The sequence below is a fragment of the Oreochromis aureus genome, linkage group 4 (genome assembly GCF_013358895.1).
Source record: "Oreochromis aureus strain Israel breed Guangdong linkage group 4, ZZ_aureus, whole genome shotgun sequence".
Taxonomy (NCBI): Eukaryota; Metazoa; Chordata; class Actinopteri; order Cichliformes; family Cichlidae; genus Oreochromis; species Oreochromis aureus.
The window spans coordinates 16,674,884-16,700,736 of NC_052945.1; the positions used below are offsets into that span (position 1 = coordinate 16,674,884).

General features: G+C 39.2%; 1 protein-coding gene across 4 annotated transcripts; it reads left to right on the forward strand.

The window, feature by feature from the left end:
- The first annotated feature begins 9,140 nt into the window (after positions 1-9,140).
- On the forward strand, positions 9,141-22,899 carry LOC116313899 (nuclear GTPase SLIP-GC-like). 4 transcript variants are annotated; one of them, XM_039611474.1, is made up of 23 exons: positions 9,141-9,652; positions 10,006-10,118; positions 10,314-10,367; positions 10,460-10,531; positions 11,070-11,094; positions 11,735-11,956; positions 12,205-12,297; positions 12,497-12,584; positions 13,189-13,402; positions 13,502-13,729; positions 14,675-14,875; positions 14,953-15,125; positions 19,105-19,159; positions 19,250-19,337; positions 19,427-19,548; positions 19,933-20,109; positions 20,199-20,353; positions 20,472-20,589; positions 20,720-20,828; positions 20,894-21,024; positions 21,206-21,287; positions 21,383-21,465; positions 21,601-22,899. In XM_039611474.1, exons 1-22 carry the CDS (start codon positions 9,580-9,582, stop codon positions 21,454-21,456), a joined length of 2,667 nt encoding a protein of 888 aa, XP_039467408.1. In that variant the 5' UTR covers positions 9,141-9,579; the 3' UTR covers positions 21,457-21,465; positions 21,601-22,899. The 4 variants fall into 4 exon arrangements, with proteins under 4 accessions (XP_039467408.1, XP_039467410.1, XP_039467409.1 ...); XM_039611476.1 differs by having other exon boundaries at positions 11,840-11,956; XM_039611475.1 differs by lacking the exon at positions 10,460-10,531.
- The last annotated feature ends 2,954 nt before the right edge of the window (positions 22,900-25,853 follow it).

Here is a 25,853-nt window from a genome sequence, read left to right on the forward strand (position 1 = left end):
TACACCATCCTCCCTATTCTGGATTTTAAACAGTACATAGCGGAAACAAAAAGACTGCTTGGTCGAGTTAACCTCCTGAACTATCTAACACATGGTAGAAACCTTAAATTAAGACCAAGAACACTAGAGGTGAGACATGATCATTAATTAATATTAAAATTAATAAATGACAGATTTAGTGATATTTTCATAAACACCTCCTTTCCTTTTTTTGTTCTCCATTTTCTTTAGTTCATCTATAAGATTGCTAAACAAGGGGGAGGGTGCATCCGGCCTCCTCAGCTGTAATTGGTCCAGCCCAGAGTCGATCATGACCAACTGGCCAATCCAACACCTTTCATTATATATACCCTTCCTAAAAAAAAAAAAAAAAAAAAAAAAGTCCATCGGCCCATAATAACAAAAAATCGCCAGCGGCCCACTGGGCAAATGCCCGGTATGCCCGATGGCCAGTCCAGCTATGCATACGAGCCAAGGTGGGAAAACGGGTGTAGGTCACAATCAGCCAAGGTTTCGGGTGAACTCATTGAGAAACCTGGCCCCACCCTATCATGTGATCTCCTGAGGTCAGAAGAACCAGGATGTGAATAGGCATGGGATCTCGAAACTGGATTATAGATGGCAGGCAACTGGTGTCATAAGCCACCGCCTCTGTTCAAAGAGGGTAAACAGAGGCGGTGGCTTACGACACTGTCTACAACTGTCTGCCATCTATAATCCAGTTTTGATTCCCTTTACACCCATGGGGACACTCCCATTGGTCTTAAATCTGGGACTCTGAAGAAGCTTCTCGGATGAGAGGTGAAATGTCTTCAAGCAATTTAAAGAAGTCCAGACGCTTTTCTTTCTAAGCTCCTTAGACTTTATAATTTATGAGAAAATATTCATAATACTGAAAAAGTCTTAGATTGTCAAAAACTAATATCTTATCTGACCAGGGTTTTAATAGTTTTGCAATTTTCATTAGTTTTTATTTTTATTTCGTTTTGACTTCAGATTTTCAATTTTATATTAGTTTTAATTAGTTTTTACCAATTGTTTGCTAGTTTAGTTTAGTTTTTATTTTTTGGAAAATCCTTAGTTTCAGTTTAGTTTTGATTAGTTTCAGTTATAGTTTTAGTTGTGTTTGCAATAATTAAGTGTAACAAAATCCCGGTTTCATCATATCAGTCATTCTCTTCTGCTTATCCTTGGGTATGTTACTATTCCAGCTACCATACCCTGCACCCTGGACAGGTCGTCTGTCTGTCGCAGGGCTAACACGCAGAGACAGACAACTCACGTTCCCACCTATGGGTTCTTTAAATAAATAAATAAAGGCAGATGAACAACCATTGATACCAGGCAACTATAAAATGTATATCTTGGCCCCAATGACACTATTAACTCTTGCAGCACCGGGTGTTAAGGCAATTGACTCACACAGTTATGTAGATATCCCAGTCCTGTTGTCTCGGGATGCATCACGCTGCCTTGCCTAAGATTAGCTTCTGTTTCTGGGGATGAGGGTTGGGCGTGCTCCCTTACCTTCTCCAGGTAAGCTAGGTTAGCCTTCTTGTGTGAGCTTTTCAAGTGCACTTTAAGGTTTGTGGGATTTTTTTCCTTTTAGAAATGTCCCTCATAATTTGTCTCTTTCCACTACAAGACACTTGCTTTATCCAAAACACAGTCATATTCAGAGTAATCCCAAATTGAAGCTGGCGCTTTCTCCAGACTTTTCCTGGACGTGATTCTGCGCGTGGGACGGAGCAGCGACACAGACGACTCGACTAACGTACTGCCACCTGCTGGCATAATGAGACACAGCAAGAAAAAACCTGAAACTAAACTTCTTTTTCACCCTTGACTATTGTATGACACACACACATCTACGAAAACTAAACACATTTTTGCTATAAATTCAGTTAATTTTAGTTAGTTTTGTGAACACTCATTACAGTTTTAGTTAGTTTTCCTTTTTTTGTTTTTATTTTTATTTCCGTTAACGGAAATGTTTTTTCACTTCTAGTTTTCGTTATTTCGTTAGTTTTCGTTAACGATAATAACCTTGTATCTGACGATTGCTTTGGTGAAAAGGTGCTATAATTACAAACAATGTATTAATAACAAGAAGATGACAGTGCTTTATAGACTGTTTTTGTTGAAGTGGAAAGGGCAAATTAACTCAAAACCTTTTTCTAGAAGGATGCTAGGTGTAAATGTGTCTGTGAATGTCCTGTGACACTATTATCCCCTCTCTCTTTTAATAGTGTCAAAGATAATAGTATCTTTGACACTATTAAAGCTGGACTGAAAGACAGCACAGAGCCACTAATCATAGTGTCAAAGATAATAGTATCTTTGACACTATTGGACCTAAAGTTTTAACCATTATTAAAACCATCCCAGCCGATCTTAACCATACCATAGTGAACCCATTTCTCAAAAAACAAAAAAAAACAAAAAAACAAAACAAACAAATCTCAATGCAACAGTGTTCTCAAATTTTAAACCAATCTCTAAACTCTTCTTCCTGTCCAAAATCCTGCAAAAAATGTCTTCCTTCAGTTCCAGGCTCTACTGGAAATTAATGACATCTCAGAAACATTTCAGTCTGGTTTCAAAGCGATACATTACAAAAGCGTAGCGCTCCCACCCAGGCAAAAGAAAAATAGAGCTATATCACATGTAATGTGAAAACTTTATTGTTCTCACAATATACTTTTCACATTTGAACAACATAATATCATGTTATTACAATATACATTATAACAAAAAACTTTTTACAAAAAAACAAGTAGAGGTGACATGGGCCATGAGATTGAGACACAGACGTTAGAGCCTCTTAATGTGTGTTTTGTTTGGGTTTCCACTGGCGTGGAATTACCAAAAATAGAGAGAGCATAGGCTAACATATGAAACGGAAAAAGACCGCCGTGTAATCCTTTTATTTCAACAAAGTAACTGTATTCTGAATACCACCTTTTTAAACGGTAACTGTAACGGAATACAGTTACAGTTACTTTTTGTATTTTAAATACGTAACGCCGGTACATGTATTCCGTTACTCCCCAACACACTCTGCCCGTGATCAGGTACCCTGCTGGGATAATAAGATGGCCTGGAGATAGAAGCCACTGACATCAAGACCAGGAAACTCCTAACCCTGCATGGAGGGTTTCACCCCAAGTCCAGCACCCTAAAGCTAGATGGATGCTAAGCAGAAGGAAGGAGGCCATGCCCTAGTGAGTGTCAAGCACCACAGTCCAGGATGAGACAACGATCATCCACAAATACATAAGGAAGATGGCCCCAACCAACTGCGTGCTCAGTGAATACCTAAGGGACCAGAAACCAGAGAAAGAGGAGGAAGAGCAGGAACCATCATGGAAGGACAGGCCCCTGCACAGTATGTACCACCAGCAGATAGAGGAAGTGGCTGACATCCAGAAATCCTGGCTGGACAAAGCTGGACTGAAAGACAGCACAGAGCCACTAATCATAGCAGCACAGGAACAAGCTCTGAGCCCAAGATCCACAGAGGCTGGGGTCTATCACACCAGGCAAGATCCCAGGTGCAGGCTGTTTAAAGATGCCCCTGAGACAATCCAGTACATAACAGTAGGGTTCAAGATGCTAGCAGACAGAGCATACATGGAACACCATAACCAAGTGGGCGGCATAGTGCACAGAAACATTTGTGCCAAATATGACCTGGAAGTCCAGAGGTCAAAATGGGAGATGCCTGGTGTGGCGGTGTAGTGTAAAGAAAAAAATCAAAATTACCTTAAACTAAGTCACAATAAATTGTTTTGGGATGTCCAGTACAATTTTACAGTATGTGATCAGCTGATCTTCGCTGTTGCTGATCTGGGATTCTGTTGGATTTGTATTGTGATTGTCAATTAGAAATATCTACTCATATATGCTTAGAGTTTTATAATTAGTTGTATGTCTGTGAAGGTTCTCAGTCATCCAGGTCATCGTAGACTAAGGAGCTTGGAAAGAAAAGCGTCTGGACTTCTTGAGTTGCTTGAAGACGTTTCACCTCTCATCCGAGAAGCTTCTTCAGTTCTAAGGATCAGTGGTGGAGAGTCCCAGATTTAAACCTAATGGAAGTTTCCCCCCCAAAAGGGGACAAAGGACCCCCTGATGATCCTCTACCTAATCACATGAGCCAAGGTGTGAAAGTGGGTGTGGGTCCTAATCAGCCAGAGTTTCGGGTGAGCTCATTGTGAAACCTGGCCCCACCCTATCATGTGATTTCCTGAGATCAGATGGCCCAGGATGTGAGTGGGCGTTAAGGCGTCTGGGAAGGGATCTCAAAACTGGATCATAGATGGCAGACAGTTGGTGTCGTAAACCACCGCCAGAGGCGTCTGTCGAGTTGGTTTACGACACCAACTGTCTGCCATCTACAAGAGCGGACGAGAGCAACTGGGGTCAAGCGAAGGAACGGTGCCTGTCCGGTTCTCTCCCGTGCACGTGAAACATAAAGAACGTTGCCTACTCGTGTCTTACTTGCTGTGTAATTACATTGTCTTCAACGTTCCAGCGAATTGGTTCAAGCTACAAACCTATCAGATTCACTCCTGATTGCGGATTTACACACTGGAATTCAACAAGATACAAGCAAACATTACATGAGCTATCAAGGCTGAGTTCCAACCCCTACATAGTATGAAGCAAATATAAAGGTGGATCATCAGCTTAAATTTAGATTGATGTCTGATACGTTGTTACATGGAAGTTCACAGCAATGACAGCCAGTTAGACAATGTCTTAAATGCTACATTTCTGTAACTTCATCACAGAACTGCAAATTAACCAGTTTAGCCTGCACTAAACTGCATTAAACTATCTAGTATTTTCATAAAACCTCAGAATAAGTTATTCAGGAGGATGTTCTTCCTAAATACAATATTTGGATTAGGTTAAGATGGATTTAAAAATGATTAAAAATTAAGTTCTGGTTTTGCAGGTAAATGAAGACATTCTTTCTTCTTGTTGTTCTTTCATCGTTAATTCAGATGACTGATCACCATTTGAACTGCCTGCGAGATGCTACTCTGCCTGCCTCGCCCCAAAAAACAGTCAAATAATCTGAAACACCAGACCTATCCCGCTGGGCGGGAGCCCCACTTCCCTCCAGTTGTTTATTAAGCCTCTCTCAGCCCGAGAGTGAAGGAATAGACAAATACATAACTGAATCACTCACGACAGGCATCATCCGCTCTTCATCTTCCCCTGTGGTAGCATGGGATTTTTTTTTTTTTTTGTAGAGAAAAAAGACAAATCCCTTTGCCCGTGTGCTGACTATCGGGGAGTCAATCAGATCACTGTCAAAAATAAGTATCCACTGCAACTTATCTCTTCCACCTTTGAACTGCTTCAGGGAATGACGATTTTCATTAAACTGGATCTGCGCAACACTTACCATTTAGTGAGAATTAGAGAAAAAACAAATAAAAAATAAATAAAAAACACTGTTTAATACCCACCTTGCCCATTTTGAATACCTCGTAATGCCTTTTGAATTGACTAATGCCCCCGCTGTGTTTCAGGCATTAGTGAATGTGCTCCAGGATTTCATTAACCCTTGTGCTTTTGTGTATTTAGATGACATCCTCATCTTTTCAAAGGCAGTTGCTGAACATCAGGTTCACATGAGGCAAATCCTCCATCACTTCTTGGAAAATAGGCTTTTTGTGAAGGGGGAGAAATGTGAATTCCATGTGAACTCTGTGGTTTTCTTGGGTTACATCACTGAGCAAGGGAATCTGAAACCTGATCCAGTAAAGGTACATGCAGTGGTGCATGTACCTTTACCGAACCCCCCGATCACCAGCAGCTTCAGCGTTTTTTTACCGGCATTTTATCAGAGAGTTTAGTAAGATCACACTTCCACACACCAGACTAACCTCACCAAAAGTTCCATGTCAGTGGGACAGAGCGGCTCAGCAAGCCTCCACTCAGCTGAAAGAGAGGTTTTCTACAGCTCCCATCCTCCGTCAGCAGTTTATTGTGGAGGTGGATGCGTCTAACTCTGGGGTGTGGGCGGCCCTGTCTCAACAAAAGGACGACAAGCTCCACCTATGTGCCTTTTTCTCTCGCCAATTCTCCCCCAACGTATAATTATGACATCGTGGACTGGGAGGTGTTGGCTATTAAACTTTTATAGGAGGAATGGAGGCACTGGCGCCGCACAACCATTCATAGTGTGGCCTGACCACAAATACTTTTGGTCAGTCAAACGTATCAACTCCAGGCAGGCCTGGTGGGCTTTGTTTTTCACCTGTTTTGACTTTTCTTTCACCTACAGACCAGGATCACGGAACGTGAAACCGGATGCGCTCTCCTGGCAATTCAACACCACAGAGGAGGAGGAGGACCCCGGACTCATTCTCCCACCTTCCTACCTGGTCGGGGCCATCTTCTGGGAGACCAAAAATGCAATATACGCATTTCCAATATTTTCCATGTGTCCCAAGTCAAGCCTGTATGCTCCAGCCCGTTGTGCCCTCTTTCCAGGCCTTTGTTTTGGTTGTGCTCTCCCTCCCCCTCTCTTTCATCACTCTGCCTGGGTGGAGCTCATTGCGAGCTTTCGCTTTTGGCCCACGCACCTGCTCCTAAGCACGCACTGGTGATTCATCTTGTCCTCTGGCCACTACTTAAGGCAGTGGCTCTGATCTCCTTGTCGCTGGACTATTGAGTTTGATACGTTAGTGTAAATCCAGCTTGGTGAATTCTAGTGTGCTTGTGTATGTAACTATTTGTTACTTTCATCTCTCTGTGCTTAGACATCCTGAACCATGGAAACTTAAACGTGGATGTGTGCAGTTTAGAGTGTCGTGCGTGTGGATCTCTCAAATGGAGTGAACGAGTGACAACGATCTGTTTCTCTCCCCTACCCCGTGGACCACTGGAACCCCTGGCTTTCCCTCCCACCTGTATATATTCTGCACCTGGTGTTTTTGTGTAAATAAAAGAACAGTTAACTTGTGATTCCAGTCTGCCCCTGTCAAGATTCGGCTGTGTACAGGCAGGAGTTGGACCCAAAATGCAGACTCCTGGACACGAGGAATGAACTCAAAAACCACAGCTTTATTGCAGGCAAAGGAAAAGGCATACAACACAAAACTAAACTAAACTGGAAAAGAATAAACTAAACTCATGGGGAAACACAGAAAAACACAGCCATGGGGGGACGACGCAACACTGACACAGAGAAACACAGGGCTTAAATACACTGGGGAATAACGAGGGGACTGAGACACAGATAGGGGGGCACAGCTGGGAGAAATCAGACATGACGAGACCCAAGGGATGTGAAACTAAATACACAGACCTTCAAAGTAAAACAGGAAACGTAACACTGAGACGCGGACTTGACTTGGGGGCTACAACTGATGGGAGACAGAGCAACTGAGAAGCACAGAGACCAAACATAAGGGAGGCACAGAGAACACTAAATACTGGGAATGATTACAAATAACACAAAACACTGGGTCACACCCAGGACAATGACAGCGCTTGAGTCCGTGTCGTCCAATTGTTTTTGTTTTGAACTCATTTGCTGATTTTTTTTTTTTAATGCCAGGCCAGCTATCACACTTTTCAGTGATGTCACAATTCTTCCCTCTTTTTTTTCTTACTGACACAAATTCTGCAGTTTTTTATGCTCTATGTGGAAAAACACCAGTACTTTTGATTATATTGTGTTTTATTGAATGTTGTTAAAGACAACATGCAAAAATATTTTGCATACACCTTTCATATATTTAAAAAAAAGTTGCAGTCTACGATCAACAAAACTAGAACTTAAATACTTGGCACTTTATGCTAGGACAGTAAATAAGACTAAAAGCTGCATGTAAGTTCTAAGATTTAAAATTTTAAGAGAAGCCAATTATATGCATATTGACTCAGTAGTGACTTCTCTTTCCTCAGCGTATTACTTTTTTATGCAATTGCAGGCTTCACTGAGTGGGAACACAGGTCAAGACATATTTGGCAATCAAGACAAACTGAGACAGGACAAAAAACAGATTTTTTAATGTTTTTATTTTGTCATATCTTTAAAATATATTAGCAAAACAAGAAAAAAATCTAACATTTAAACAATAACATTGTATGCTAATAACATGTATACTGAAATTAACATGTTTTTTTAAATTCCTAAACATTTACGTAAACATTCACAACGCAAACTCTTGAGAGCAAAACATACTCTGATTTTTAATTTCCACAAGAAAATAAACCATAAAACTTCTAAGGAACAATTTGAAATCTCGAATTGACACTATAGATATTACAATAAAGGTGGTGTACAAAAAAATTCTATTTTACTTATTTACAGAAAAGTGCAATAAAACTATTCATTTCAGTGATTTAAAAATTGCAGGCAGTGACAAGAGAAATTTCTTCTGCTGATGATTCAATCTTGTTTAAGCAGACTGTAAACCATGGGCAACTGAGGAATAACTTTTACTAACTGATAATGAGAACTAGGGCTGAACAATTAGTCGTGTTTTTGTAACTGAAATCAAATTTTAGTTCTATTGTTTGGTCAAAGTTGTTTACTTTCAAATATATATTTCAAATCTAGTCTGAATTAGAATATATGTTATAATAATCTGAAATAATTTCAATAAATCATTCACCACTAAAAGGCATCAGGTATTGCACATTACTCTCCATAAAAATGGATCAGTTTAGTAATCTGTCAGCGAACCAGCTTGCCGGTTTTTGGTATTTCAGTTTTGCAAAGTGACTAAATCTGACTTTGCAGTACCACGTCTAGGCCATTTACACATATAGTCAATGTGTCAATGCCTTCAACACATGTGTTGAGTGAACCACATTCATCATAGATGTTATAGTTATATGTTAACTGCATACATGTGTTATCATTTACAGCATCTAGTTATGATTAAAATAAATTTGTGAGAAAAATGACTCCTTAAACCCAAATTAATGCGAAAAGAACTAATTAAAATGGCAGATGGAATTCTAGAAAAGACGTTTCTGAGGAGAAGGCTTTCATTTTAGTCTGTCTGACCCCAGTGCCATCCGTTAACACGGAGGAGGCGAGGTTTATGATCTATGCAGCCAGCACAACGGGGAGCTGTCAGGTCGCCCACATTTTCTACAGTCATTGGTTCACGCTCTTGGCCTGCGCACCTGCAATTATTCCACTCACCTGCTGCGCAGGTGGCGGCTCTGTGTTTCTTGTCGCTGGATCGTGGCTCTCGTGTTTCTGTGGATGTCTTACTTGTGTTCTCTTCCCGTGAGAGACCCTACTGGACGCTTGCCTATTTTCTCTTGACTTTGTCGTGAGTTTGGATATTCGTATGTGGACGTCGTGTATCGTACAAAAGAGGACGCGTGAGGGACTGGCGATTGAGAAGAGGAGTTTTGGACGTGTTAATTTTTCCCTAGATTTCCGGCAGCACTAATTGCCCTGCACTGTTGTTTATAGCGCCTGGTGTCACTGTAAATAAACTCTCTTTAATTGAAACCTTTCAGAGTTCTGCGCTTGAGTCCGCTCGTTCACGTTGACAGGATCAGAAATTACAATTTATCTTTCACTTTCTATTCATGGTCATGGATGATTTTGTGCGAAACAAACTGACTGACTGGAAACTAAGTGACTGGATTGAGGCATTTGAAGGTAAATTATTACTGTGCATCAGTGATGGGTACAGATACTGATATTTATGCGTTCTCTTAACTCTGAAAAATAAGGCCTATTAATACACATTTAAATGCTTTTCTGTACTATAGCATGATCAGTTTTGAATGTTGTCTATGCTTAGAGTAGAAAAGCACTTGCGGTTTTCACATTTACTACACAAAATGTGTAAGCAAGAGAAAATGTCCTAAGACTGGAAAGTGATAGTTGCTTAAAATAAAAGGGAATTAAATGTGTCCAACTCCATACATCAATGCAGAACTCCTTTAAAAAAGTGTTTCTGAAGTAATTTTATAAATAATCGTTATTTCTGCTATTTAACTTTATTACAGCTCAAGAAATTGATGAGGAAAGTCTGTATCATCTCGATGATCAGGAAATTGATCAATTGATCACAAAAGCTGGACCTAGAGTAAAATTCAAGGATAAACTAAAGCTGTTAAAGGTAATTAAATGCTTTAAGATTTCTTTCCTTTTGTCTGAAAAACCTCACTCATGTTAAAGTTTACAGATGAATTTGTTGTAGGATTATTATAGTGCAAACTACTTTAACTATCAGTGTGTCTATGATAGCAATATTATTCACAAAAGTTCTTTCATTTTTTGTCAATATGGATTTGCAATGTTTTCATTATGTTAGGAAGAGAAAAATACAACTCAACCACAAAAAGAAGCGGTCAATACTTCTGGTCAAGTAAGTCAAAAACAGTTTCATGGCACTTCTTTCAGTATCTGTACTGTAACTTACATTTTTAAAGTAAACATTTTACATTGATTTGCACTTAGCTTTACCTGCTCTGCAAACAAGAGCCTAAAGAAACAGCTGATTTGGATCAGCTAAGGATTATTGAATTTCAGGTAATGAACTAGCATGCCTTCATTTGTCATGCATATAAACTAAGGTGACCTGAGTCAAAGTAAAGCCTCGGTCACACAAGCCAAGAGACCAGTTGGCCACCTAAAATCCTTACAACCCCACCAACCACTAAACTGATGTAACTGGCTGATGTTTGTGTACACATTTTACCCTAGCAGCTGGTGGTTGCCAGGGACGGGGGGTTACCAACTGGTCTCTAGGTCTGTGTCACTGGTGCTGAATGAAGCAGAAATATTGACTCATGGGATCATGTTTGCCGAGAGGCAAGAATATGAAAGCTTTCCATTTTTTCATTGTTGTACTAATGGAGAACGTAAGTCCATATACTTATTTGTACATGGTTTGCACACTGTAGAAAGTGCATGTGAAAGGTTGTTTTTTTTTTTTTAAGTTTCTTAAAGAGCAATGTGTTTCTATACAGGTGCTATGATTTCCTGTATACATTCAATTATGCATACATGTACAACTATAGTAGTTTAATTTCAAATATAAAAGTCAGATATTTCTATTCATCCTCAGGATTTGCCATCCATAAGTGAAAGAGGTGAGAAAAATGTCTGTCATTCTCATTTTATTACATCTAATTTATTTATTTTTACAGTAGTATTTCTGCAGCATTTAAATTCCATTACACAGGTAAAAATCATCAGAGATAAGTTTTGTAATGTTTTTAATGGTGATTTCAAATCCGTGTTTAGTTTTTTCTAGCACATACTGTTTTTATGGTGAAGCTAGTTATCTATTGCACGATAGTTGTTATAATTAGCCTAAGCATGTTACCAGATTTAACAACAGTTCCTTGTGTTTTATGTTACAGACGGCATTAATTGCAATTGATTTCACTTGTTACCATGCCTAGAAATTGTATTAATCATCTAGACAATTTCGGTTACGTGTGTGGTTTATTCACGACGAAAGCACAGTGTCGCCCACTTACCACAGACCTTAAGAATATATACAAATTGTACACTGAAGGAAATTGTACAGTCCTGATAAAAAGCTTAAAATCACTTGAGAAATGGCGAAAAAAATCCTGTTTTGCATGGTTGGATCTTAACAAGGTTCCAAGTAGAGCTTCAACATGCAACAAGAAGAAATGGGAATAAAAAATAAATTAAAAAAACTTTTTTTGAGCATGCAATTCATTGAAAACAACACTTAAACTGAAACAGTCTGTTTTGCAGTTGATCAAAAGTTTAGAGCCACACCTTCCAAAAAAACAGTCCAAACTGTCAGTTCTGTGGCGTTCAGAGAGACGAGGCCTTTGAAGACATTTCTTGTTTTTGAAGCCCTTCAGTCTCAGATGTCGTCTGATGGTTATGGGGCTGCAGTCGGCACCAGTAACAGTTATAATTTGGGTCGAGGATCATCCAGTGTCTTGGCGGATAACCAATTGGATCCCCCAGGTAAGTGCTGGCGAAACTTTTTAAGTTTAATAAAAACTGCATGCAAGTCCATTGCAAAGTAGTATTACTCATAATTCAAAAAGTTGATGGGAAGGAAAACAAATTGAAAGCAGATTTGAAATTGGAATGAAAAATCTGGTTTAGAAAAGTGTGTCGTGGTTTCTGATGATAAAAAAAAAAATGTTTACGTGTGTTATCAGAAGTTTTGATCTTGAGAGAAATTCTTTTCTTTTTCTAAATCCAAAAAGGAAAGAGAAAGTCAGATCATCTTCAGAGTGAGTCCAGAAAATGGCAACCACCTCTTAAAAAACAATACAATTGTGCAGCAGGATCACAGTCAGGTACATATATAAATATGAATAATGAAAAATTCTAATGTGCATTTTTTTCAAAATAATAACTATAGTATGAACTTCAAAAATTGTCACAATTTTTCCTGCTTTGCATATCAGTGGGCCACATTTTGCATTGCACTGGTTCCTGGTTCCTAGTTATTAGTTTTTTGGGGGGGTTTTGTTTTGGGTTTTTTTACTCTGACAGAAACAGAAATACTGTCTGATGTCAAAAACATAATGAGATGTGTCAGTGAAGGACTACATGGCCGTGACAAGCTCAGCGCTTTCCTAAAGTAAGTAATAAAGATTCCCTATTTTTGTTGGATGTTGTTCCAACCAATTCCAAGAAAGTTGGGACGGTCTGTAAAGTGAAAATAAAAGCATCATTAATGAAATCTCTTACTCTGATATTGTATTGACAATAAAACACAAAAATATATTAAATTCTTAAGCTGAGAAAATGCACCATTTTAAGAAAAAAATAGAGCATTTTGTATTTGATGTCAGCATGTCTCAAAAAGGTTTGGAAGGGTTTTTTAAAAGAAGCTAGAAACAGTTGGAGGAACATTTTGCTGTAATGTGGTATAATAAAGATACCAAAGATTTGAACTCTGTCAGAGCTCGACATGGAGCTGTGATTCAGCTCATTCCAGTATTAAGGTGAATGGTTGCAGAAACCATCATCTCACTTTTCAGAGGTAATCAATAGCACTGGTTAATTGGTCATGTTTTACACATATGTAGTCTTCAGAGACGTTAAATTAAAAATATCAAGTCTAAACATTCTAAGTAATTTTTTCAACAAGTTTTTCAAAAACAAATCTTTCTGATTTTGCCACATTTTCAGTTTGTCTCTGAGAATGGATCCGTTAATCCATATTTAAACTCTTTCAACAGGGATAAAATCAAGAATTTGGAGACAGAAAAGAGGCACCTGGTTGGTGTCTTTGGTAAAACTGGGGCTGGAAAGAGCTCTTTAATCAATGCCATCATAAATAAGGAGGGCCTGTTGCCTTCAGGAAGTGTCAGTGCATGTACCTCAGTGATGATAAAGGTGGAGGCAACCAATGGATCAAAGTATGAGGCACACATCGAGTTCATTACAAAAGAGGTAGAATGAAATATGAATATGGTGATTCTTGAAGTAATGTGTTACAATGTAGCTCCAAAAACTACTAAAATTAAGATGCCATTTTATTTATTTTTTTAGGATTGGGAAGATGAGGTGCAGTCACTAAAACAGGCTCTTGAAGACAATGACGACGACGATGATGATGATGGTGGTGATGATGATTCACTTGATCCTGATGGAAAGTTATCAGCGCTGTATGGAGAAGAGTGGAAAGAAAGATCCACTCACAGCCTCATGGACAACAAATATTTCATAGATATTCCAGAGTTTCGAACATCCAAGATAAAAATTTTGAAAAGTGACTCAGTAAGTGTGCAGTAATACAGACCAAAATAAAATCTGGTTCTTCTTCTAGAACAAAGGAATACTTGCATTATAATATGCATATATTATATTTGCATATATTTGGTGAGATACATAGCAGTGTGTGGCTTATGAACATCACATAGTGAGCAGTCAATAGTTACCCAAGCAGCGTTAAGCTACCCTGATGCTGCAACTTTGCAGTAGGAAGATGTCCACGCTATGTAATGCCAAGACCAGACCAACATGAACTTCTTCAAACTTGACTTCTTTTTCTAGAACATCAGACCCCAGTTTGGGTGAGATGCAAGGATGGTTAGTGTGTGGCTTATGAACATGACATAGAGAGCAGTAGGAAGTCACTACAGTGGCGGCAAGCTATGCTGATGCTCTATCTTTTCAGTAGGAACATGATGTCCATGCTATGTAATGCCTCCCTACTTGGAAAGTGCAGACAGAGAAAAAGAACTGGTGAAGCAGATGTATGTCTGCAATATGTCTATGCTAGTAATTCACAGGCTAATGCAATTGCTCTTGCTTCAGTGAGTGTACATGGGGAGCTATTTATATGGATACACCGTAATAAAATGGGAATAGTTGGTGATATTAAAGTCCTGTTTGTGGCACATTAGTATATGTGAGGGGGCATACTCCTCGGGATATTATATCTCTCGGCTGGCCTGGGAACGCCTTGGTGTTCCTCCGGACAAACTAGAGGAGGTGGCTAGGGAGAGGGAGGTCTTGGCTTCTCTGCTTGGGCTGCTGCCCCCGCGGTCTGGTCCTGGATAAGCGGAAGAAGATGGATGGATGGATGGATGGATGGATGGATGGATGGATGGATGGATGGATTTCTTACTTTGATTTCCTGTCTTCTTTTTCATGCAATAAAACTTATGTTATGAGCACATACAATACATTTTCTTTTATTCATCCCATTACTTTTTGCAGGCTGAAAGGTTGTCTGAAAAATTTGTGAAATATACAAGAAGTGAGTCAAATGAGAGCGAAGAAGTAAAGAGGTGGTACTGGCCGCTTGTGAAGTGTGTGACTGTCAAAGTGCCAGACAGTGATTTTCTTGATCACGTCACACTCGTGGACCTTCCTGGAAATGGTGACACTAACAGAAGCAGAGATCAAATGTGGAAAGAGGTAATTCAGAGAAGTCATGTCATCTTTCTTCAAAGCATTTTTTATTTATAATTTACATACTTTTATTTCCTTTTCAGTTTATTGCCAGTTGTTCTACAGTGTGGATTGTGACTGAAATGAATCGAGCAGCATCAGAAAGAGAAGCCTGGGAGATCCTGGAAGATGCCAGTAGCCTGCTGGGAAATGGTGGCGAGTGTCAGCAAATTCATTTTATCTGCACCAAGTCAGATAATCAAAAACCAGATGATCTGTAAGTCAAATATACAAAAAAATCAAATTACAAAGAAAGTTTGGCACAGATGCACATGGTGACCATACACTTCACTATTTAGTTATTTCAAGAGTGTGGATGTCCATTACAACAGAAGCTAAGGTCTCCCATTGCAATAGGCCACACTTGCATAGAAATAACATTCATTTAAGAACTATTACTTACAGTATTACAGGTCAGGAAAAACAAGAATGGATTGCTTCTTTTCATCTAATAAACAATATATGATGAATATTTTTCTTAAAAAATATATTAGAAAAGTTATGAATTAAAAAGTGTATGTATGTATGTATTTTAACAGGTTTCTCATTACATAAATACTGTTGTGGAAATTTAATTAACAAAGTCTGCAGAAAAGTTAGCTGCAAATAACTTAAGCCCAGAAACTGCTTCATTAACAGTGTCCTCCAACAAGGACAGGTGGTGGTGGGGGGGGTTCATGATGTTCTGTCCAGAAGAGAAATAAAGTGATCAACATTAGCAGGATTCCTGAGAGTAGGATTGTCCATAGAGCAGCATCTGTATTTACGAAGGCAGTGGTATGTGGTGATGGGTCTGTCTAGCACAGACCTTCCCAAAGTGTGGGGCCCGCCCCCTAGGGGGGACGCTTGGACACTGCTAGCACAGGGCGCCTACACAAACGCAAAGCAGGAGATGAAGCATCGCTGAATATGTTTCCAAACCAACTTCATTCTAAGCCAAAGACTAGAAAATATGGTGAAGCATATCTTCCCTTTGGTTTCACCTGCACAAGTGCCAAGGTAGGTCTCCCCTGCAGACTTGCTTTTCCCTGCGTCAGGAGCAGCGCTGGGCTCTCCAAATCACAGACAAACAGTATCCCACATTCTTGAGTTTTAGTTCGCAAATACTTCTCATAATGACTAACTACTCCTGACATTTTGGAGATGTTAGCTCTTTATACAGTAAAGTTACAGCGGGATACAATAACATCAGGCTGATCCTCGATTTGTTCCCCCGGTTCAAATCACGGACAAACAGTATCCCACAGCTGTTTATGTTTTTGAATCCATTTTGCACAGAGAGGCATTTTTGGAAAATGTATAGCAATGTTGAATATTATTACACAGGAAAAAACAACTACACGTAAAATAATTACACCGTGACGCCTCTGCCTTTCTAAATGGAGGGACAGTAACTGCGTGTGTATATGTAAGCGTGTAAAACCGGCAGATAGTCAGATTAACAGTAACAGTATTTTAGATAGTCAGATTAACAGTAACAGTATTTTGTCTCTATCTGCCATTCTGCAATTCATCTAATGTAAACAATAACGTGGCGCACAGCGTGATGTGAAAAAAGGCACATACCTTTGACGAACTCTGTATTCCTCGTCCATACGTAAACGCAAAAAAGGAGTTTTCAAAAAATCTCAGTTTTCGGTGATTCGAAACGATGTTTACGTGTGGACCAAACAGCTGCGTTTTCAAAAATACCCGTGTAGGTGTGGGCGTAGTGCAAAAGAGTTAGTAGTTTAATTCATTGCTACCTGTACCTGTGCGTGCACAAACAAATAGCTGTTCCTTCGGATGACCCCAGTCGCTCTCGTCTGTTCCCTCGTAACAGTGCTCTTTATTGAGGTTACATGAATATGCATAGGTTCATTAACATATGATATCTTACATAGGCGTACATGTAAACAAAGAGTACCAGTCTGTGCGTAATGTGTGTGTGTGGGGGGGGGGGATATGACCCTGTGAACGACTCCCCAAAATCTACTGGCCTGGAAGTCCAGCAGTTCATCTAAACAAAAGGCACTTATAATAAAACAGATACAGAGTAGGTGTCCTCCTATAGTATAAATCAGTGAGAGAAGGTATAACCTCTCTCATGACCTTAAGTCTTGTGTGCATGCCAGAACACTCTGGAAGGCACACAGAGTCGCTACAGACTACTTCGGATGAAACCTCTATTCTAAAACTCTAAGCATATATGAGTATATATTTCTAAGCATAAATGACAATCAACAATATAAACCTTATATGTGGGGTCCAATAGAGTCAGTTAGTGGCTTGTGTGGGTGTGTGTGGTGAGGGGGAGTGGGGGAGCTGGTAGTGAGTTCAGGAGAGTGATGGCTTGTGGGATCCTCACAGTCTGGAGGATGAGGCCCCAATGCTGCGATAACATCTGCCGGATGGGAGGAGGGAAAAGAGTCTATGTGAGGGGTGGGAAAAGTCAAGCACTATGCAGGAGGCCTTACTCATGCAGTGTTTGTGAAAGATGCCCTGTAGCAGAGAGAGAGAAGTTCCAATGACTTTGCAGCTTCTTTGAAGATCCGATGTAGCTGGCTGAGGTCGCCAACTTTGCAGTTTCCAAACCAAACAGGGATGCAGCTGGTCAGAACACTCTCTATGATGCTCCTGTAGAACATGGTGAGGGTGGGAGGAGGGAGGTTGGCCCCCTTTAGGCGTCTCAGGAATTGGAGGCGCTGCTGGGCCTTTTTGGTGATGGAGGTGGTGTTAGTGGTCCAGGTGAGGTCATCTGAGATGTGTGAGATGTGCAGTCATGTGTCAGGAGGGTGAACAACAGAGGGCTGAGAACTCAGCCCTGAGGAGCTCCTGCTGGTGATGTTGTTGCAGATTTGGACGGACTGAGGCCTCTCTGACAGGAAATCTAGTATCCAGTTGCAGACAGAGGTGCTCAGTCCCAACTTGCTGAGTTTGTCAAACAGTTTTGGGGGGATAATGGTGTTGAATGCTGAGCTAAAGTCTATGAACATCATTCTGACATTGGTGTCTTTCTTGTCCAGGTGGGAGACGTAGAGGTGAAGTGCAGTGAAAATAGCATCCTTTGTCGATCTGTTCGGCCGGTATGCAAACTGCAGCGGGTCCAGTGAGTAGGGGAGGTTGCTCTTCACATGTGCCATGACAAGTCTCTCAAAGCACTTCATGATGATGGGGGTCAGGGCGATGGAACGGTAATCATTCAGGCAGGATACAGAGGATTTCTTTGCACCGGGATGATGGTGGTGGACTTACAGCATGCTGGGATGATCATCTGGTTCAGTGATGAGTTGAAAATGTCTGTGAAGACCAGCTGATCAGCGCAGTCTCTCAGCAAGCGACCTGGGATGTTGTCTGGTCCAGCAGCTTTTCGTGGGTTGACCTTGGTGAGAAATCTCCTCACATCGGCAGAGAGATGGTCTGGTCGGTGGTGGGGGGCGTGGCTTTCTTTGCTTGTGTGTTGTTCAGGGCATCAAACCGTGCGTAGAACTTGTTCAGCTCTTCAGGAAGTGTGGCATCTCCATCACAGCTGCTTGGTACAGGCTTGTACTGTGTGATGGCCTGAATGCCCTGCCCCTGGATCTTTTGTGCATGTGCACGCTTTGCTTGTCGGATAGCGCGAGAGAGGTTGGCTCTGGCTGTTCTGAGAGCTGTTCGCCAGACTGGAAAGCAGCATCACGCTCTCTCAGACATGCACGTACCGCTGCAGTGAAACTAACTGATTTTTCTGGAGATACTTACATCTTTTGTGCACCTACTGATGTAGCAGATCAGAGATTCAGTGAACTCGTCCAGGTCCAAGAACCCATTTTGGGTGGCTCCCTCTTTAAACATGAAGCGCTGAGACAGCCCCAGTTGGCCAGACTCTGATGGTTTTTCTTGCTGGTTTTAAGCGTTTCAGCAGTATTGCGTACGTGGGCAGCAGCATCACAGTGGCATGGTCAGATGAGCCGATGTGCGGGCGCACAGCTGTCTTGTAGGCCCCGCGCATGTTGGTGTAAGCTTTATCCAGGTAGTTCTCTCCTCTGGTTGGGAAGTTCACATGTTGGTGGAATTTCAGGTTCCTCTAGTTTTAGACTGTTCAGTGGAAGTTTTCATTACGGTGCCACAACTATGCACACAAGTGCTTACACCTTAAATAAGAAAAATAGAAATTTTCCATTGCAATACTAATAATAAATTACTTTTATATCCCATTTTTCTTTCCTTTCTAAAAGAAACAAAGTCAAGAATGCAGTGATGAAGGAATTCAAAAAGCGGAAAACGATTACGGTAAATTTACAATCTGACATCAAAATCTAAAACAATTATCTTCTAAAACTACCCAAAAAAATAAAAACTGACTAACAAAAATGTTCTCAGAATCACTTCAGTGAGGATTGTTTCCAAGTCTTCACAGTGAGCTCCACAGAATTCCTCAAAGGGGAGAATGTAAATCCAGATGTCAATGGTAGGTGAGGTCACTACCCGTGATGGTATGTTTTTGTGTAACAGAAAATGTATTGCTCAGATTTATATTTCTTTTTCAATTCTTTACAGAAATACTGAAACTCAAGGAAATTTTGAAAAATCTGAATGATGCTCATTCAGAGACCTCAAACTATGTGTCTGGAGCTTATGGGATTCTGTCTTTGATTCAAGGGGCCAGAAGTGGAGAAGTGGTAAGATCAGGCAATAAAGCCATTCATAGTCTTCTTAAAGGTCATAAAAATACATAAAAAATACACACAAAAAATGTTCATAGGCACTAAAGCGTGTATTGTAAGGTATCCTCACATTCACTGAAAATGTGGGATATTGGACATCATAAATCTATATGTGGTAATATATTATTAGTGATTGAGTAAGGAGAGATCATTTGGAAGAACTGAATATTATTTATTTAGAGGCAGATGAATAAATACAGACCTATCTGACTGAACTTATGCATGAGCTTAATGTTAAAAACTTGGGTTTGTCAACACCCCCTCAAACATCGTGAATGAGTAAAGAGCCAATATGTGATGTTTTCCTGCTTTAAATAATGATCTTTCTTTTTTTTTCAGGTTGAACAAAAAAACGATGTGTGTGCAGTCCTTGAGCAAAACTTGAGCATCCAACTTAATCGAGTCAAAAAAGCAATTGAAGACATTATAAAAGTTTTTGAACAATGCCTACGGGAGGGGGTTGAAAAATCCAAAAAATCATGTGAAAAAAAACTGAAGTCCTTCTTACATCCCAGTGTATGTATTCTTATTACAATTAGATCAAAACCTCAGGACACTTTGTGACCATGTTTTAAAAAAATTGTAAAAATTCTGTTTTGTTTCAGAAAAAAACAAACAGAGCTTTTCACATGACACTAAAGTCTGCAGTTAGGAATGATGGCATCCAGAAACCAAAGAAAGGAAAACCTAAAAACCTCAACATGATATTAGCGTCTTATTTGACTGAAAGCATTGATGAAAAATTCAGAGATACCTTCCCGTGAGAATAATCGAATTCTGAACAGCACCAATATATACAAGAATACATGTATCCAAATCACACTATATCATAAACTTGCTAATACTGCCATTATTAACCACATCTTTGCCCCATTCAGAAACAACATAAAATGTGGACATTTCAATGGAGCCATTGATGCGTTTTCACTCAGCACTGATTCATTGATTGAAAAGTACAAAGATGTCGAACTGCAACTGACATTTCTCCAGACAGAGGTAAAAGAACTTCCCTAATCATTAACCTGTTGGCTAATCTGTTATTAGAAAATCATTAAAAAGTCAACCTGTACTTAATCTACCTTAATGTTTTGTTAAACAATGCTAATCCATATTTCATGTTTCTAAGGGGAAAAAAATGAAGACAAAGCTCAACAAAACAATCCTCACACGAAAGAAATTAATCTACAACAGTCTGACAGAGACAATCAAGGACAACATGAAAGAATGCTATAAAGGTAAGAAAGACATGAATTAAGGTATTTCTATTCAACTGTGGATAAAAATTATTGTTTCCTTGTAGAAGCAGCAACATTTACAGGAAAAGGCACCCTGAAGAACATGAGGGACACTATTGAGAGACATGTGCACTCAAAGATGGACATGTTTGAGGAGGCAAAAAATGTCATGTTGGAGCAATTGAACGATTTGAAGGTTTGTTACAATTATATATGAATTTAATATGAAATATGATGAAACAGATTATATGAATGTGTTCTCTAGATTTTGGAGAGACGTACAAAAATTCCGAAGCGACACTGAAACACATATGAAACCAATAATTTATATCTTGTCCAGTTATTCTTGGATTTAATAGTTTTTGATGATAAATTAGGAAACTGTCCTGAGGACACTGGAGAAAACCATGAAGGAATCCATTGAACACTCACTTAAGCCGGAGGCCTGCTCACTGCCAGGTAAACAGAATAAAGTATTGATGTTAGTATTAGGAATCTTCTCAATACAAACACTAACAGTAAATGTATAACAAATACAAATACTGTGTTTTTAGATGTTTCGGAACATCTTGAGGTGGTGAAAAAACATGATGATGAACTTAATGGCACTCAAGATGAAAAAAAATAACCACACTGGGTAAATATTAAAATGTCACAAATTGTTTAAAGGGCTTTGATCGTGAACTGTTGTGCTGATTATTGTAAACATTGTCTTTATTTACAATTTAACTGATCCGTCCAGCAGCTGATCCATTTCTGGTTTGCTCCACAGAAACAGCTGAGGCCTGATGACCCACTGGACATCCCTGAAAAACACTGATGGAGACACGAGGTCTTTAGATACTGTCACAATAATTTTTGTTTTGCTCTCTTTTAATGTTGTGTTGATGTGTACTTTTGACTTTTAATAAATTATTATACAAAAAGCATCTTGAATATTATAGATATCAATTAAAACTGCTAATATTAAGGTATTAATCAGGAGGGTCCAAATCATGATTTGATTTCTTCCTTTTTTAAAAAATTTGTAGTTCATTTTTAATCACTTATAGCAGAGCGTGAAGATATGTAATGCATTTCCCCATTTAAACCTGAGATTTATGGTTTTAATTGTAAGAGCCTGAGATTACGGTTTCCAAAAGCATTTTGATTTTGTTGCTTGTTTTAAAATATCATAATTTAATGTTTTAAGTTGATGTGTATACTGTGGGTTCATTGTGATGGGAGCATTTATTCTAATGTATGTGCTTATTAGTTAAACATTAAGCCTTATCCAGCACTGAAATGATATTTAACACTTTAACTTCATAGTTCTAATGGCAAATACTTGTTTGTTGCAGTTATAACATGTGTGTACATGACAAATAGTGAGAAATAGGTGTAAGTAAAGTTGTAGGAAATCAGCAACTACTTCAGTCATCTTCCTGCCATTTTGCTTTTTCTGGGCTCAGAATTACTGGTGAATATATTACAGTTTGGGTTTCAGTTCAGGGTTTTGAATTTCTTTTTAATTATTTTAAGTGTTTAACATTTTAATTATTTCTGCACATATTGTTGAATTCTTGTTTTGATTTTTGTCTTCATTACTTATCTCGTGTTTCCTCTCCCGACAATGATTTCTTTTTTTTCCTCCTGAAACGGTTCACTCACGTTTAGCATTTACTTTCATGTTTCCTGTAACCTTATTTCAGTAATGTCATTATAAAAGCTGACCGATTTTTAAAAATGCTCAGGAAAAGGTACTTCAGTGCTTCCTTTATTACCTCTTTTAGCACAAAGGATTAAGATGCACTGAACCCTCCTTTGTGAAGTAAAGATCTCATAATTTATAGTGACAGATCATGCAGTTGTTGAAGAAAAAGGATAACAAAACTAGGCTTGTGGCTTAGAGCTTTTAAATGTTAATCATAAGTGTTCTTTTCAAATTTTTTGGGGGGGATACCGAACTGTTAAATCCACAGATGAGTTTTGATAGTTATACCACTGTAATAAAGTCGGCTTCTTCTCAAAATTTTTTATAAACTCTCTTGACAATTTATCAATTATTAAAGCTGACTGGTGGTCACTGTCACATTGTTTTTTGTTTTTTGCTTCCTGTTGGAGTCACACATCTAGATTTTACTCCAGCACATTCTGATGCAGCTTTTATGTCATTTAGTTTTCTTGTTGCTTAATCTGCGCTGGTTCTAAAAGAACGCATGTAGTTCATTTTGTATACTGTTTAATAAATCTTAAGTGCAAGCAAATATTTACATTAGTCATAAGATAGAAAGTTTTTTTTAACACCCCAGATCTTTTTGCCCTAAAGCCACCAAAAAATTGCATTGCGGGACAAACATACAGTTGTGTGAAAAAGTGTTTGCTCCCTTCCTGATTTCCTACTCTTTTGTGTTTGTCATACTTCAGTGGAGTTTAAATGAAGGTCCCAGAACCTGGATTTTGTTAAAAGAAAAATTAACATGGAGCAAAAAAGAAAAGAAAAGGAGGATTACAGTGAGAATATTGACTGATAGAGAATATTAGATCAAGATTATTGTTATGTAAAAACACTGTAAGTTAAAACAAGGATTTGATCAGTTTGATCTCCTCACTGATAAAATCCATCAAATATGATTAAAAGTTCTCGAGTTAACAGGAAGTTAAAAAGCTATTGCAAAATAGTTATAGAAATCCGGTTGTGCCCTCTTGCACCTGAAGCTGCTGATATAGTAATATTTTTCAATGTGTATGCATTAGCAGTAACAAGAAAGCATGTATCATAAGGATTGATAAGTATATCTATAGAGAGCGTGATTATGGCCTAATCATCCTTGCATAAAAAAAGGAAACATCTTCTCAGATGATCATGTGCAGGAAGGCATTATTACGAGCAAATAACTAAAGGACTTTTTTTGTTATTTTTTTTGCAAGGACTGTAAATCATGAAACACATCAAATATTAGCTATGATGGTGTAATACACATGGAAGGTCTGATAAAAGTCGAAAATAATTCAGATTCGACAATCGAACCACTAGCTTAAGATCATTCTCTGGGCTCAACAGAGCAAAGCTGTGGAGTCCGACTGCCAAGGTCAAGCTGTCTGCTCATAGTTCTCATCACTGCCTCCCTTGTCTCAACAGAAAATAAATCAATTATGTTCCAAAATTAAGAGGCAGGAGCCAAATATAGTCAGCACTAGTGTTTAAAGGTTTATGAAGAGGGCTGGGTGTTTTATGCATACTTGTGCATTCTTGTGATTTTGCAGAGCTACTTAGGCTACATATAGGTTAATCTCCAATTGCACATAATTTGAGTGCTGGCCATTTCTGTGTGAAGTTTGGACACTCTTCCCATTTTCACAGGGGTTTCCCTCTGAGGACTCCACCTTCCTCCCACAATCCAAAGATGTGTCAGACACTTCACATTTCAAATTGAGCATTTTAATGAATTAGAGAATATTTCAGAGGTCAGGAATATTGATGGACCCCTTACTCATTTTGATAGATGAATTAATCATCCATCCATCCATCCATTCGCTTCCGCTTATCCTTTTCAGGGTCGCGGGGGGCGCTGGAGCCTATCCCAGCTGTCATAGGGCGAGAGGCGGGGTACACCCTGGACAGGTCGCCAGTCTGTCGCAGGGCCAACACACAGGGACAGACAACCATTCACACTCGCACTCGCACTCACTCGCACATTCACGCCTAGTGGCAATTTGGAGTTAAATGAATTAATCATTTAACTCACAAAACAACCAGCAACACATCAAACATCTTTAAGCAATAGTCCCAATAATGTCCGGTTAAAATCTCTCGATGTACAAAATGTTAGCTTGTTGTTAACTTTGATGTGAAAACCGTACGCCTCAGCTAATGATGTTGACAGAGCTGATTGTGCGCTAGCAGGTGAAAGAAGAGCAAAGAGTAAAGACACACACACGCAAACACACAGACACATTCCTGTGGGATTAGTCAAAAGATTATGAGCACAAGTGCTTCCCATTCAAAAAGGCTCGAGAACAGGAAAAGCTCAGGTCACCGGCCTGGCTTTGGGTTATAGCTTAATATTTAAACTGGGTGCTCAATGGATTGAAAGTGAGAGTATCAGTCATCGCTGTATTAATAAGGCTCGGTAAGTCGGACAGATCTATGTTGGCTGTACCCACACACAGCATAACACAAACACACTTGCTCGCTCAGCCTCCTGACATGTGTGTCTTTCTGTCTGTCTGATCTGTATGAGGTAACTGGTCACAGAGGCAAAATTTATAGTTAATCAGTCCGTATCGGCAGCAGTCTGCCATGGGCCGAGCCAACTTTAGAACATTACGCATTACCACACAGGCAAGGAATGATGTCAGTAAGAAATGAGGGATAGAAAAGGGGGAGGAAAAGAAAACAAGGCAAGATGGGGGAGATTAAAAAGGAAAGAGTAATGCACAAATAAGGAAACGATAGTGTAAATAAAGGTAAAGATCGAAACAGAGCTGAAAAGCCTTAAAGAGGTATAGAAAGAAGAGGAGGAGGATGCGGGATAGGTGATTTTGAGGGGAAACTGGAGCTATTGATCTCTCACAGTACTCACATATGCAATTCAAATCACAGCAAATATATTCCTTTCGCAATACTTATCTTGCTCAGTATGTCTTTGCATTCATGTATCTTCAGCAGTGAGAAAGAGAGATTAAAGGAAGGTTAATTTGTACATGTCTTCATGTGAGGGAAGCCAGCGCGTTTCCTCATTTCCAAACTCTAATCATTCTCCTAAAAGATATTGGTGTATGCTGATAGGTCTGGTTATCTGTGTGAGAATGTGACCAAAGCTTTTATCAAGGTGAGCACAATTGGTGTATTTATTTATATATTCTTTATATCATTATTTTAAACTGAAAAAACTCTAAAAATAGGACTAATAATAAGTAAATAAGACTAAATATTGTGTGTACTTTTGTATACAATTTTACAGTAATGAATTAAAGAAACATAGCAGCAGTTATGACATGAGTGAACCACAACCATAAAGTAAAGGAACAAATAAGAAGCTT

Coding starts and splice junctions, on each gene's coding strand:
- LOC116313899 (XM_039611474.1), top strand. CDS start 9,580: ATGGTCATGGATGATTTTGTGCGAAACAAACTGACTGACTGGAAACTA. Junction 13,730..14,674: donor AAATTTTGAAAAGTGACTCA/GTAAGTGTGCAG, acceptor TACTTTTTGCAG/GCTGAAAGGTTGTCTGAAAA. Junction 15,126..19,104: donor AATCAAAAACCAGATGATCT/GTAAGTCAAATA, acceptor CCTTTCTAAAAG/AAACAAAGTCAAGAATGCAG.